The sequence below is a fragment of the Amblyomma mixtum genome, chromosome 9, assembly GCF_055824585.1.
Source record: "Amblyomma mixtum isolate Tamu chromosome 9, ASM5582458v1, whole genome shotgun sequence".
NCBI classification, from domain to species: domain Eukaryota; kingdom Metazoa; phylum Arthropoda; class Arachnida; order Ixodida; family Ixodidae; genus Amblyomma; species Amblyomma mixtum.
Genome location: NC_143020.1, coordinates 9,027,350 through 9,041,304, shown reverse-complemented (window position 1 = coordinate 9,041,304; position 13,955 = coordinate 9,027,350). Strand labels below are relative to the sequence as shown.

Genomic DNA, 13,955 nt, shown 5'->3' with positions numbered 1-13,955 from the left:
CGACATAGATGGCATCCTTCTGATCCTCAAGCTCAACACGTGACTGGGGCGTGCCCACTGGAGAAAACGTGTGTGATTAGTGCTAAAGTGAGCTTTTCGGGACACGTGTTTTTCGTGAAACAATGCCTCGGTCCAGGCGTTTCAGGGAAGGAAGTGCCCATAAAATTCGGCAGCGAGTGCGACCGAGAGGCTCCCGTTTGCTCAGAAGCTTCCTTTCTTTTATTTTTACATTATGAAAGTAGTCTGCATAAAGTTTTCCATGTTTTCTGCATAACCAATTACCACGTCTCTGACTTCCTCGTCCCTTCTCCGGCCCGGCCACGCTACATGAATCCCTACAAAACTTTCTGCGATGCAATCCTTATTATGAAAGCATCGGTTACCGGTCCTCCTTCGCTTGTTCAGCCGCTGTGAGGCCCTGAAGGACCTTCCTCGTTTTGAAGGGGTTACGACGCCAGCATGCACGACCTGTTCTCTTAAGAGCAGCAATGCATTCTGGCGCTAATACGCCAGACTTTCGCCCACTTTAGCCGTGCACTTCATCTCAACAGCAATGTGTCCACTCTGGAGAGCTCGCTTGATAACTATAACTACAGTGTATGTACATTAGAAAGGAAGCAGTTTTTGCATGGTTATCCTCCGTGTAAACTTCACACATGGGCCCGTAGAAAGCAGGACGGGTTATTAATATTGTACAATTGAACTCAGAAAAAAAGAAAGGTGCAGAGGACAAAGAGGGAGTAGGAGGAGAAGATAGCCTCGAAGATCTATCCACAGAAGCACACAGAAGCAAGTTGCGGCGGTTGGCCACAGAAGCAAGTTCTGTGGCCAACCGTTAGAAACGCATTTTCGCAGCAATCGCTCCCAAGGTATCCGCTATTTGACGTTTGGACACTTGTTTCGGAATATCTTTCGTCATATGTTTGGCCGCGCAAATGAGGCACTGCAGTTAAGTGACGAACCCTTGGACTTTAATTGAAATGTGCAGCTATTTGACAAGTACAGTTTGGTTGGTTGGTTTATGGGGTTTAACGTCTCAAAGCGACTAAGGCTATGAGAGACGCCGTAGTGGAGGGCTCCGGAAATTTCGACCACCTGGGGTTCTTTAACGTGCACTGACATCGCACAGTTTGCTGGGCTGGCTACTGTCACCTTGTTTACCACCGATTAGCAACAGCGTAAAACAACGCTTAATCCCCTTACCCAGTTCTGATGGGCCCACACAGCAGCCCGCTGCTTCTCTCTAAACGAAACAACGAACCGTTCCTCGCACGTTGGCGTGATGCTGAGTGCGCGAAGTAAGGACCGAAAATAAAGCAGTCGCTCCACAGAAGGAAAAAATGTTAATAAATGCAGCCCATAATAGTGCTCAAATGTAGGCACGGCACAACGTATTGTAAACAAACACAACGGAAGCGTAGGCTCCCAAAAGTATTGAAGAAAAAGTGTTATAAAACGATAACTCGTGATTTGGCATTGAGCGCTGGGTTTGCTCAGCCGTCACCTCAAAGCCCATCAAAATCTACCCAATTGCGCCGAATGATCTGCACCAGCAGTCTAGACAGCATGGGCATAATTTGGCATTAAGTGAGCAGTGAGGGTACCGACGCAGATATCAAAGTTAGCCGCTCACATCTTTTTTCATTCCTCCCCTACCTTTCCATATTACGCTATATCGACGTTGCGCTAGGGATACTTTATGATTGTCCGTTAATTATGCAGACCATCCGTGCTAGGACGGCATAAAGAAGTGAAAACTGGCCTCGTTCTTGTTCAGGCGAGTGAAACCTTCGCTTCGTGTCGCCGGCCCAACACGGCTTTTGGAACTCGTCGTGCGAATGTAAACGCAGGCGGGACGACCACCGGGGACCATCGCGTCCACTAGGATCGCCGATGGTTTTGGAAAGAGAGTCGGGGCTTACGTCTTCGGATGACAAATCGGAGTCGAAGCTGTCGTCTGCGGAAACACGCCTGGATTGTGGCTCGGCCAGCGGAGGGGCCCTGGGGGACCTCAGTCCTGGTTTCATGGGGACCTGGGGGACTCGGATGCTCGTGGACCAGGGTCCTGCGGGACCTGGGAGTCGAATTGAGGTGGAGGGCTTCGACGGGTGCATGCTTTGGTCCTCGTGCGACGCTGGGACCTGCAGAACTAGTGATGACGGAACAACTGCCAGCGAGGAAACTGTCAGCCAGGCTGGCGGCGCAGTCGAACGGCGGCGCGTGAACGACACGAGCGAATGGCGTGACGTAACTCACGAGCGATGCAAAGGAAGAGGAAGCGCCATGCAGGCGAAGAAAAAGTGGAAGGACGAAGAAATAAAAATGCGCAAATAGTGGCCTTAATTGTTGCTGTTGCGATTTAACAATCATTGTCTGTTCCTGCTACTCTGCACAGTTGGAATATTCGTTGCCTGTGATTCGAAAGCATTGCGAGTGCATAGAAATTTGCATATACCATGCATTGTTGCTGCAACTAAAAATGTAGAGATCGCCGAGGGGCAAGATTGCAGAGTTGGGCCGGCTACTAGGTCTAGCCTGGACTCATGTTAGCGGACGGAACCGCAGCAATGAGCGCTCTCAAGACCGGAAGCCAAAGACCCTTTATTGTCGGCAGCGTCTCTATTTATAGGGCTGATCAAGCACCCTCTACAAGAAATGTGAAGCTTTTAGGCGCATAGAAACAGCCGGGCCGTAGAGCCTACACACCACTGATTGTCCATGCTAACCTTAGTACCTGATGCAGAAGATGCACGAGGCTCACCTTCCGGTAAAGGGCGAGAAACAAAGCTGCAGGCAGGAGATCCATGAAGAAAAATATAGCACCAACAGATGCGCTGCTGTTCAATGGCCGACGAAGTTGTCTCCAAAGAAGCGCATAGGCCACTTTGAAAGAAAACAGAAATCTAGACGGACTTGGAAATAAGAAAAAAATACATGTGCACCTTTACTGAACATTCAGCAACTAGCGCCATCTTTAGGAAAAGGTGGCCGCAGCTAGCTCAGCACAGGGTTATTCGGATGTATATGGGAGAAGACTTTGTCTTGCAGTGGGCATAGTTAGGCTGAGGGTGATGATGATCATGCTGGTGAGGGAACAACGGGTAGCTCAGTCGGCTTAGTGGGGATAATTTAAATTTGCAATTTTCAGCACAGTAGAGTCCTGTAGTACCGGCCGAGGCGGCCGCATGAGCACACGACTCAACGTACGCTGGGACAAAAGACGGAATTTATGGATCGGGTACCAGCATTTATAGAAAACAAGCACGTGACACAAACAGCCGATCAACAAGTAAACATAAGCACAAACAAGCAAAGGTCCAATGCATTAATTCGAAACCAAAAGCAACGGATACATGACATTAAACGTGCCCGGACACTGCAAATCATTAATTTACTTTCCTTTCGGTGAAATGTATGCAGGCTAGGTGCGATAAACATTATATTGTCACGACCAGAGGAGCCGTGAAGGTAGACGTCGGGAAGAACCCAAGGCTGGGAGCCTTCTTTTTCAATTATGCAGCCAGCTTCCACGACACAGGACAGAACAGCGCGCCACGAGAGCCCACCGCCGCTTCGTCGTCGTCTTCGACTCAGCGCGGAGGCCGCGCGGCGCGTAGGCGCGTGGCAATATCTACCTTCGCCAACAAATTGACAAACTGCTTTTAATGGTGCAATACTTTCAACAAAAAAATCGCAATCTTGTGCCTTGTATAATAATTGAATCCATTAGTATGACAAGGAAGACAATATCTAGTTCAATGCTGCATTTAAAAAAATGTTAGAACAGTTTTAAGTACTTAGAGTGACAGTAGTAATTGGTTAATATTTAGAAAAAAATACACAGCAAAAATAACTGTTACGCCTACAAGCTGCATATTTCTCGTTGTAGCAACAATGCCTGGTGGCGGCAAGTTTGCAAGCACTCGCAATGCTTTCAATCACCGGCAACGAATATTCCAACTGTCCACCGTAGCGGGAATGGACAACGATTGTTAAATCCCAACAGAAACAATTAAGGCCACTATTTGCGTATTTTTTTTCTTGGTCCGTCCACTTTTTCTTCGCCTGCATGGCGCTTCCTCCTCCTTTGCATCGCTCGTGAGTTACGTCACGCCATTCGCTCGTGTCGTTCACGCGCCGCCGTTCGACTGCGCCGCCAGCCTGGCTGACAGTTTCCTCGCTGGCAGTTGTTCCGTCATCACTAGTTCTGCAGGTCCCAGCGTCACACGAGGAGCAAAGCATGGACCCGTCGAAGCCCTCCACCTCAATTCGACTCCCAGGTCCCTCAGGACCCGGGTCCACGAGGATCCGAGTCCTCCAGGTCCCCATGACCCCAGGACCGAGGTCCCCCAGGGCCCCTCCGCTGGCCGAGACACAAGCCAGGCGTGTGTCGGTAGACGACAGCTTCGACTCCGATTTGTCACCCGAAAAGGTAAGCTCCGACTCTCTATCCAAAACCATCGGCGATCGCTGTGGACGCGATGGTCCCCGGTGGTCGCCCCGCCTGCGTTTACATTCCTGCAACGAGGTTAAAAAGCCGTGTTGGGCCGTCGACACGAAACGAAGGTTTCAGTCGCCTGAAAACGAACGAGACCAGTTTTCACTCCTCTCTGGCGCCCTTGCACGGACGGTCGACATAATTAACGGAGAATCATAAAGTATCCGCAGCGCAACGTCGATATAGCGTAACATGGAAAGCGAGGGGAGGAATGAAGAAAGATGTGAGCGACTGACTTTGATCTCTCTACGTCGATGCCCTCATTGCTCACTTAATACCAAATTATGCCCACGCTGTCTAGACTGCTGATGCAGATCATTCGCCACAAGTGGATAGATTCTGACGGGCTTTGAGGTGAGGGCAGATAAAGCCAGCGCTAATGCTAAATCACGAGTTATCGTTTTTTAGAGCGCAGCTCTTTGGCGTCCGTTCCTGGGTTTCGCGTCGGCGTCGGCGTCGGCGTCGGCCTCGTAACCAGCTCCGCCCCCAATCTCACGCTTTTCAATTGGTCGAAATGCTCGTGACGTCACAGTGCGCGAATTTCAAATGGGGTCAATTGTACTTTGGCTAGTAACCATGCAACCAATCAAAGGGATCGTATAGTGATGCTGCAACTAAGTTCGACTGAGTTTAGTTAATTGCTTAATAAATCAATTAGCCTAATTAATATAGAGGAGAATGAAGAGGTCACAAGAAAAGAAAAGAAAGACGCGCGCCGCAGCGACAACAGCGTCCGCAGAAGGAGACGCTGCTGAAAAAAAACAGATAAGTACGAAGCCGCGTTCCCTCCACCACCACGCACTTCCCCACTCAGTAAGACGTTGCTCGTTTCGTATACGTTGTGTCGAACATCCTAGACAGTTCCAACAATTGACAGGTTAATGACAGAACACGATGGATAGAAATTCAATAATATAAATATGAAATAGCCTAATTAACGTTTCTAGTTAGACCGCATAAATCAATAAAACCGAGAACGAAATTGGTCGAGTTGGGGAATCGAACCAGGGTCTCCAGAGTGCGATACGAGCACGCTAGCCACTCCGTAATGCCAGCTGAATGGTTTGGAATGAACAAAGGCGCGTCTAGCTAATACGGCGTCTTCGTTCACTCCCATCTTCCCCCTTTCCCTTACGGCGAGGTGCAGGTGTCCACCCAGATATGCGAGAGAGATACATTTCCTTTCCTCAACAAATAAATTTACCGTCCAGCAAGGCGTACAGCCGAATTGGCGATGGCGTTCTGTGGACTCCCTGGCAGCGTTGCAAGACGCTGTCGCGTTCCACTCTTACAGGCGAAGCTTAACATGTTAACCACACATCAGTAACACACGCAGACAGCCAATGGACGCGTCATTCGCTGGCAGCACTTGATTCATCATTCACAACCACATTCTTAACGTACGCTCCCTTGCCGCACATGCCAAGGACGTACACCACGATCACATTCTGCGCCATTCCTCTGTACTTTGCTTTGCTGAAACCTGGATGGATCCCGAATAGCCTCTCGAAATCATAGATTTCCTATACTGCTGTGCTGCTCGCAGAGACCACAACAGAGCGGCGGGAGTCGCTATCTACTTGCGCACAGGTCTCTCTGCAATACCAGTCGAAATGTTTGGCACGTCACATGAAGTTGGCGAACTGTGCGCCGCAAAGTTGCCCAACGGTTTGCTGGTAGTAGCTGCCTACTTCGCCCCTACCGCACTCACGAAAGACGTCGTGCACTTCCTGCAACTCGCATTAACCGTCCATCGATCCACACCGATGTTAGTAGTGGGGGACTTTAATGTTGACATAAAGACAAACAGCAATTTCGTAACACTTATGCGGGAGAACATCCCGTTCCTCTCGCTCGTAACGCGTCCCACGGCTGTGACAACCTCGCGAGGCACTTGTATAGATCTCGTCTTTGAGAATCAAGCATTGGTGTACCAATTCGAACATATATCACTCTATTTCTCCGACCACAAAGCTTCCTTCATGACTGTCAAGAACTGTTAGTGGAGTGTTTGTTAAAGGAATACGTGTGAAAAAAAAAAAATTCTGTGATAGCGCATACATGTGTTGCTCTATTTCTTTGCCTCAATCTATCGAAAAGGTGAAACAGCTTATTTGCTGCGCTCAAATTTCGCATTAGGAAGTAACGTAATCGTCGGTAATTTTTTTGTTATTAAGGCGAAAGCCTTCAATGGCTCATGCTGTCGTGACCAAGACCTGTCAGCAAATTTGTCCGCGTTTCAGATTGGTCGAAGTGGTGACGTCAGTGCGCGCGCATTTTAAGGCGAACGCCTTGTACTTCCTCATACTGTCGTAACCAAGACCTGTTAGCAAATCTGTCCGCGTTTCGGATGCATGCCTTATATGGGCACGACTAAATGAGTAATTGATAACTAGTAGCAGTTAAGAAGTGGCATGTGGGACTGTGCACTGCGGGTGTACCTTAACTAGCACTAATTAATCAGTGTACTAATTAAGGTCGCGTTAGCTGTCACGAAGTGTGCAAGTCATGCTTAACAATCATTAATAGTTGTACGTTGTGGTTGTGACTGAGAGGAGGAGGAGGAGGAGGAAAATGCACGTGCCTGCCGACTTCCTCGAGGCGAGCCACCGCCGCCGCCACCACGTGCAGAGACACTGAAAAAAGAACAGAAAACAAGACAAGTGCGTCACAACCGCGTCCGCCGAATAGGACGCCGACTAGAAGAACAGATACCCCGTCAGGTTGGTTGCGCTTGCGACTGAGAGAAGGATGAAAAGGAAAGTGCACGGGCCTGCAAACTGGCTCAAGCCGAGCCACCACCGCTGCCACGTGCAGACAGAAGAGAGTTGAAAGATAACAGCACACAGTAAAAGAGAGAGTAAAAACGCGCGTCGCAACAACCGCGTCTGCCGCAACGGACGCTGGCTGAAAAAAACAGATGCAGTCAGAGCTCTACACGTTTCATATATACTGTGTCGAACATTCTACACAGTTCCAACATTTGACAAGTGAATGACAGAATATGATGAATGGAATTGAATAATCTAAATATCAATTAGCCTAATTAACCATTCTAGTGAGACCACATAAATCAATAAAACCGAGTATGAAATTGGTCGAGTTGGGGAAATGAACCAGGGTCTCCGGAGTGCGACACGACCACGCTAGCCACTCCGCCCTGTCAGCTCAATGGTTTGGGATGAACAAAGGCGCGTCTAGCTAATACAGTGTCCCTTACGGCGAGGTTCAGGTGTCCACCGAGATATGCGAGAGGTACATTTCCTTTCCTCAAAAACAAATTTATCGCCGAGCAAGGCGTAGAGCCAAATGGGCGATGGCGTTCTGTGGACTCCCTGGCAGCGTTGCAAGATGCTGTCGCGTTCCGCTCTTACAGGCGAAGCTTAACGTCTTAACCACACATCAGTGACTCAAGCAGACAGCCAATGTACGTGCCATTCGCTGCAGGCACTTTACTCGAAGGAAGGAAGGGAAGGGAAAACTTTATTTTCACTAATGCTTCTTCCCGCGGTTTGGGTCATCCTCAGAGACGTCTTGGTTCTACCCCCAGGAGCCTTCTCTGTCGAAGTCGTCCGCCTCTACTCAAATCATCATTTACAACCACATTCCTGACAGAATGCTGTACTCAGGCTTTCGCCTTGCACCACTTTAGTCGCCGAAGTGTGTAATTTTTACACTTATTCTTCAATACTTTCGTGAGCCTGGCCCTCCGTTGTGTTTCTTTACATTAAGTTGTACCGTGTCTTCTTTTGAGCTTTATTATGGGCTGCATTTATTAACAATTTTCGCTTTTGTAGAGCCACTTCTTCATGTTGGGTCCTTATTTCGCGTACTCAGCTTCATGCCTACGTGCGAGCAACGGCTCGTTCTTTCGTTTAGAGAGAAACAGCGTGCTGCTATGCGTGCCCATCTGAACTGGGTAACGGGATTAAGCGTTGTTTGACGCTTTTGCTAAGCGGTGGTTAACAAGGTCCCGGTAGCCAGCCCAGCAAACTTTACTTGTGGAATAGCGGCACATTTCAATTAAAGCCAAAGGGTTCTTCACTTAGCTGCAGTACGTCATTGACGGGGCGAAAGATGTGGCGAAAGATATTACGACACAAGTGTGCACGCGAGAAATTCCAGATCGCTTGGAAGCGATTGCTGGATTGCTGCTAAAATGCGTTTCTAACGGTTGGCCACAGAACTTACTGCAATCTATCGAGGCTATCTTCACCTCCCACTCCCACTTCCTCTTCTGCACCTTTCTTTTTTTCCGAGTTTGAATGGACAACATTAATAACCCGTCCTCCTTTTTACGCGGCCGTGTGTGAAGTTTACACGGAGCATAGCCATGCACACACTGTTTGTTTTGTAAAATAAATACGCTGTAGTTATAGCTATCCTGGTGAGCTCTCCAGAGTGGACACATTGCTGTTGACATGAAGTGTAGGGCTAAAATGGACGAATATCTGGCGTATTAGGGTCAGAATGCATTGCTGCACTTAAGAGAACAGGTCATGCATGCTGGTGTCGTATCCCCTCCAAAATGGGGAAGGTCCTTCAGGGCCTCACAGCAGTTGAACAAGCGAAGGAGGACCGGTAACCGATGCTATGATAATAAGAATTGCACCGCAAAACGTTTTGTGAACCCTGTGTGCTGTTGGGATTCAGGTAGCGTGGTCGAGCCGGAGAAGGGACGAGGGAGACGCAGACGTCGTTATGAATAAAACATGGAAAACTTTATGCAGACTATTTGCATAATGTACTAGTAAAAAATTACCGACGATTACGTTACTTCCTAATGCGAAATTTGAGCGCAGCAAATAAGCTGTTTCACCTTTTCGATAGATTGAGGCAAAGAAATCGAGCAACACATGTATGCGCTATCACAGGGTTTTTTTTTTCATTTTTCACACGTATTCCTTTAACAAAGACTCCACTAACAGTTTTTGACAGTCATGAAGGAAGCTTTGTGGTCGGAGAAATAGACTGATATATGTTCGACTTGGTACACCAATGCTTGATTCTCAAAGACGAGATCTATACAAGTGCCTCGCGAGGTTGTCACAGCCGTGGGACGCGTTACGAGCGAGAGGAACGGGATGTTCTCCCGCATAAGTGTTAGGAAATTGCTGTTTGTCTTTATGTCAACATTAAAGTCCCCCACTACTAACATCGGTGTGGATCGATGGACGGTTAATGCGAGTTGCAGGAAGTGCACGACGTCTTTCGTGAGTGCGGTAGGGGCGAAGTAGGCAGCTACTACCAGCAAGCCGTTGGGCAACTTTGCGGCGCACAGTTCGCCAACTTCATGTGACGTGCCAAACATTTCGACTGGTATTCCAGAGAGACCTGTTCGCAAGTAGATAGCGACTCCCGCCGCTCTGTTGTGGTCTCTGCGAGCACCACAGCAGTATACGAAATCTATGATGTCGAGAGGCTCTTCGGGATCCATCCATGTTTCAGCAAAGCAAAGTACAGAGGAATGGCGCAGAATGTGATCGTGGTGTACGTCCTTGGCATGTGCGACAAGGGAGCGTACGTTAAGAATGTGGTTGTGAATGATGAATCAAGTGCTGCCAGCGAATGACGCGTCCATTGGCTGTCTGCGTGTGTTACTGGTGTGTGGTTAACATGTTAAGCTTCGCCTGTAAGAGTGGAACGCGACAGCGTCTTGCAACGCTGCCAGGGAGTCCACAGAACGCCATCGCCAATTCGGCTGTACGCCTTGCTGGACGGTAAATTTATTTTTTGAGGAAAAGAAATGTATCTCTCTCGCATATCTGGGTGGACACCTGCACCTCGCCGTAAGGGAAAGGGGGAAGATGGGCGTGAACGAAGACGCCGTATTAGCTAGACGCGCCTTTGTTCATTCCAAACCATTCAGCTGGCATTACGGAGTGGCTAGCGTGCTCGTATCGCACTCCGGAGACCCTGGTTCGATTCCCCAACTCGACCAATTTCGTTCTCGGTTTTATTGATTTATGCGGTCTAACTAGAAAGGTTAATTAGGCTATTTCATATTTATATTATTGTATTTCTATCCATCGTGTTCTGTCATTAACCTGTCAATTGTTGGAACTGTCTAGGATGTTCGACACAACGTATATGAAACGAGCAACGTCTTACTGAGTGGGGAATTGCGTGGTGGTGGAGGGAAGGCGGCTTCGTACTTATCTGTTTTTTTCAGCAGCGTCTCCTTCCGTGGACGCTGTTGTCGCTGCGGCGCGCGTCTTTGTTTTCTTTTCTTCTGACCTCTTCATTCTCCTCTATATTAATTAGGCTAATTGATTAATTAAGCAATTAACTAAACTCACTCCAACTTAGTTGCAGCATCACTATACGATCCCTTTGATTGGTTGCATGGTTACTAGCCAAAGTACAATTGGCCCCATTTGAAATTCGCGCACTGTGACGTCACGAGCATTTCGACCAATTGAAAAGCGTGACATTGGGGGCGGAGCTGGTTACGAGGCCGACGCCGACGCCGACGACGACGCGAAACCCAGGAACGGACGCCAAAGAGCTGCGCTCTAAAAAAGAAAGGTCGCTTCTGAGCAAACGGTAGCCTCTGGGTCGCACTCGATGCCGAGTTTTATGGGCTCTTCCTTCCCTGAAACTCCTGGATTGAGGCAGGGGCTCCAGAAGAACGCGTGGCCCGAAAAGCTCACTCTGGCACTAATCACACACGTTCTCTCCAGTGGGCACGCCTCAGCCACGTGTTGAGCTTGAGGATGAGGAGGATTGCATCTATGTCGCGTAGGCAGCGTGAGTGGCGTCCCTACGATCTGCAGGCGGCCGCACGAGTGGCTTGCACTTGCTCTTCATGAGTGCAAGACGACAAGGCCCAGGGCCACGTGTACAGCAATGCGGTGAAGGGAAACCGCTTCTTTAACGAGGAATGCCGCGGTCAAACATCGAGACTGGACCTAGCTGACACTCGGGTCGCCTATGGGAGGTCCATTGCGGCGAGCCTTAAGAGCTGTCTTCGTCATCTGGCCTCCAACCGGAGGCTTGCCTTTGCCGCCGTGGTTACCCGACGAGGTAGTACGCGTTTTAATGCGATTAGGCAGGAAGGGAGCGCGCGCATAACAGTACCACTTTTCTTTTTAAGGCGATGGGTGCTTATCGGTAGCTGTCTAAGCTCTGGAACCTCGGAGCCGGATTCACGACACACGAACAAAATATCAAGCAGAAAACTTACACCATGGTGTATTCATTACCTGTTTCAGACACCGTTTGCCCTCTTGTGTGCGGAAACAAACAGCGTGACGGCTACAGGTTAATGAAGGACCTGACCACTGCGTCACATGATCTCTGCGCAGGACATACCGCAATCAGTCATAGCGCCATCTGACAGTCGAAAACGGAATGGTACTCTTACAGCCAACGGGGTAATAGAGCAGCTAGTAGTACCGGGCGAACAAATAACGACAGCAGGTGGGATTCAGAGGCCGCGAGAGAACGCAACACTGTACCGCACTGACTAATCAACCTATTTTGTCTCCATGCAGCGGTATGAAATATCCATCCACCAATGGACAATCGCCCACATTCGGCCCGGCGGGGAGGCTACCATGCATCACTCCGAGGATTGCGGGAAGAACTTCCACCTTCCCAGCAAATTCATTGCGCACAGTCTGTACCAGCATCAGCGCAACGAAGCCACCTCGCCTTACAGAAGAGTGCCATGTCGTCTGTGCCTGGTGCCGTGTAAGAGCAAAAGAACGATGGCTCTGCACGCTGGGACTCACATCGGGGAGATGCTCTGCGTGAAGTGCGGAGCAGAGTCTGCTTGTGCAGCCACTGCGGCTGCACACAAGCAGTTTCACAAGACGGGCGGACGCTTCATGTCCGGCTTCTGCCAGAGGCTTTTCGCGCACAACAGCGATCGCGAGGAGCACATCCGCGTGGAGCACCCCCGCCAACGTCGGATGAAACGTCCCCGCTTTCCATCCACCAACTAGGCCAGCACGGGACGAGAAGGCATTCTGGACATCCTCATCAACATCATCATCATCAGCCTGACTACGCCCACTGCAGAGCGAAGGCCTCTCCCATGTCTCTCCAATTAACCCTGTCCTTCGCCAGCTGCGGCCACCGTCCCCGCAAACTTCTTAATCTCATCGGGCCACCTAACTTTCTGCCGCCCCCTGCTACGCTTGCCTTCTCTTGGTATCCACTCCGTAACCCTTAAGGTAACATCGTAGCAGAAATGGCCGCTGAAACTAGTGCCATGGAGTAAAAGTCGCGGCTGGAATAAAACGTTTCGTAACTATGTGTGAAATCAAGACCTTTATCTGTTTCATGCGGTCAAACGGAGGTTTTCTTGTGCGTGCTACAAAACCAAACCCATGAAAAATGGGAACTCTAAAATGTTATCCGGAATAAGTTGTTTTTATGTACGTCACGGAAATCGTGGGCCAACGCAAGATAACCAATGTCTAGCGCGGCGATGGCAGGAGTGAAACTCGAATAAAATCAGCCAAAAATTGAGGCATTGTTGCTGACGGCTATAAAAAAAAAGCCCTTGCATCTATTGACGGGGCAGGAGAGGCGCAACGACATCTGTAGCCTTTGCCACAGCGTCGGGCGCAGGCTTCATTTTTCTTTTTCGATTTGTTTCGTCGCGGGTTCACTTCGTCAAAGTTGGGAATATTGTGGGAACTGAGGCCTACCACTCAACTGTGGCCCGAGAATAGTCCCCGTTCTTACGGGCGCGTATAATGTGAGAGGAAACATATCAAAGGGGCCATGACAGCCTATTTTCGCGCATACACTGCTTATTGCATATAATTCCCAACACGTTAAACTATAGTTCCCCGAAGTTGAAGTTGATACTGTGCGGTCGATATATTTAAAACGAATTTTTTTCGTTTCTCTTGCGAGCTGTTTGCTGGTCTGGCAACCTCTGACCGGTGACGTGACAAGGGCATACCTGCATCGTCTGCTGCGCGCTGTTCGCTGCGTTCAGGTGTTTGCTCGCACACCGTGGACACCGGTTGCCCGAAAGTTTTTTTCCTTCTTTGAGCTGACCGAAATAACATGCATTTTCCGTGTTTTCTTTTCGGAAGCCTTCAGCTTAGTACACGAGCTTAGTGATCCTTGAGAAAGTGGACTTGCTCGTGCCGCACGTTTTCTAATTATTGAGCAAACAAAATTCGGTGCACCCCTGCTTTATGATTTACACTTGGAAACACTGAAGTGCTCCCGTATGTGAAAAACGGCACGTGCCATGCACACCTTCGCCCATGCGCGCCGTGAACAGCGTGGCGGTCTGTCGCTGGCTGTTCTTGCCCGCTAATCGTCGGCTCGATAATTAACCTCACATTATCACAACGTGGCACTAGAGTAAGCTTGGGGCACGAAAGGAGCAAAGTGCCAAATGCGACTCCCTACCCGCTCGTGTGTGCGCTTGTTCAGTCCGACATTTCTTTCGGCTCGTAGAACCCTTTTCCAGAACCAAGCAGCAAGC

The 13,955-nt window shown here is 49.3% G+C and overlaps 1 protein-coding gene across 1 annotated transcript; it reads left to right on the top strand.

Annotated features, from left to right (window-relative positions):
- Nucleotides 1-4,286: 4,286 nt before the first annotated feature.
- On the top strand, nucleotides 4,287-12,951 carry LOC149328248 (uncharacterized). The gene is made up of 2 exons (XM_089560031.1): nucleotides 4,287-4,432; nucleotides 11,995-12,951. The coding sequence occupies exons 1-2, from the start codon at nucleotides 4,328-4,330 to the stop codon at nucleotides 12,445-12,447; spliced, it is 558 nt and encodes a 185-aa protein (XP_089416157.1). The 5' UTR covers nucleotides 4,287-4,327; the 3' UTR covers nucleotides 12,448-12,951.
- The last annotated feature ends 1,004 nt before the right edge of the window (nucleotides 12,952-13,955 follow it).

Bases quoted from the DNA above. Each gene is read 5' to 3' on its own strand.
- LOC149328248 (XM_089560031.1), top strand. From the start codon at position 4,328: ATGACCCCAGGACCGAGGTCCCCCAGGGCCCCTCCGCTGGCCGAGACA. The intron at 4,433-11,994 runs GTAAGCTCCGAC...GTCTCCATGCAG, and splicing joins CCGATTTGTCACCCGAAAAG to CGGTATGAAATATCCATCCA.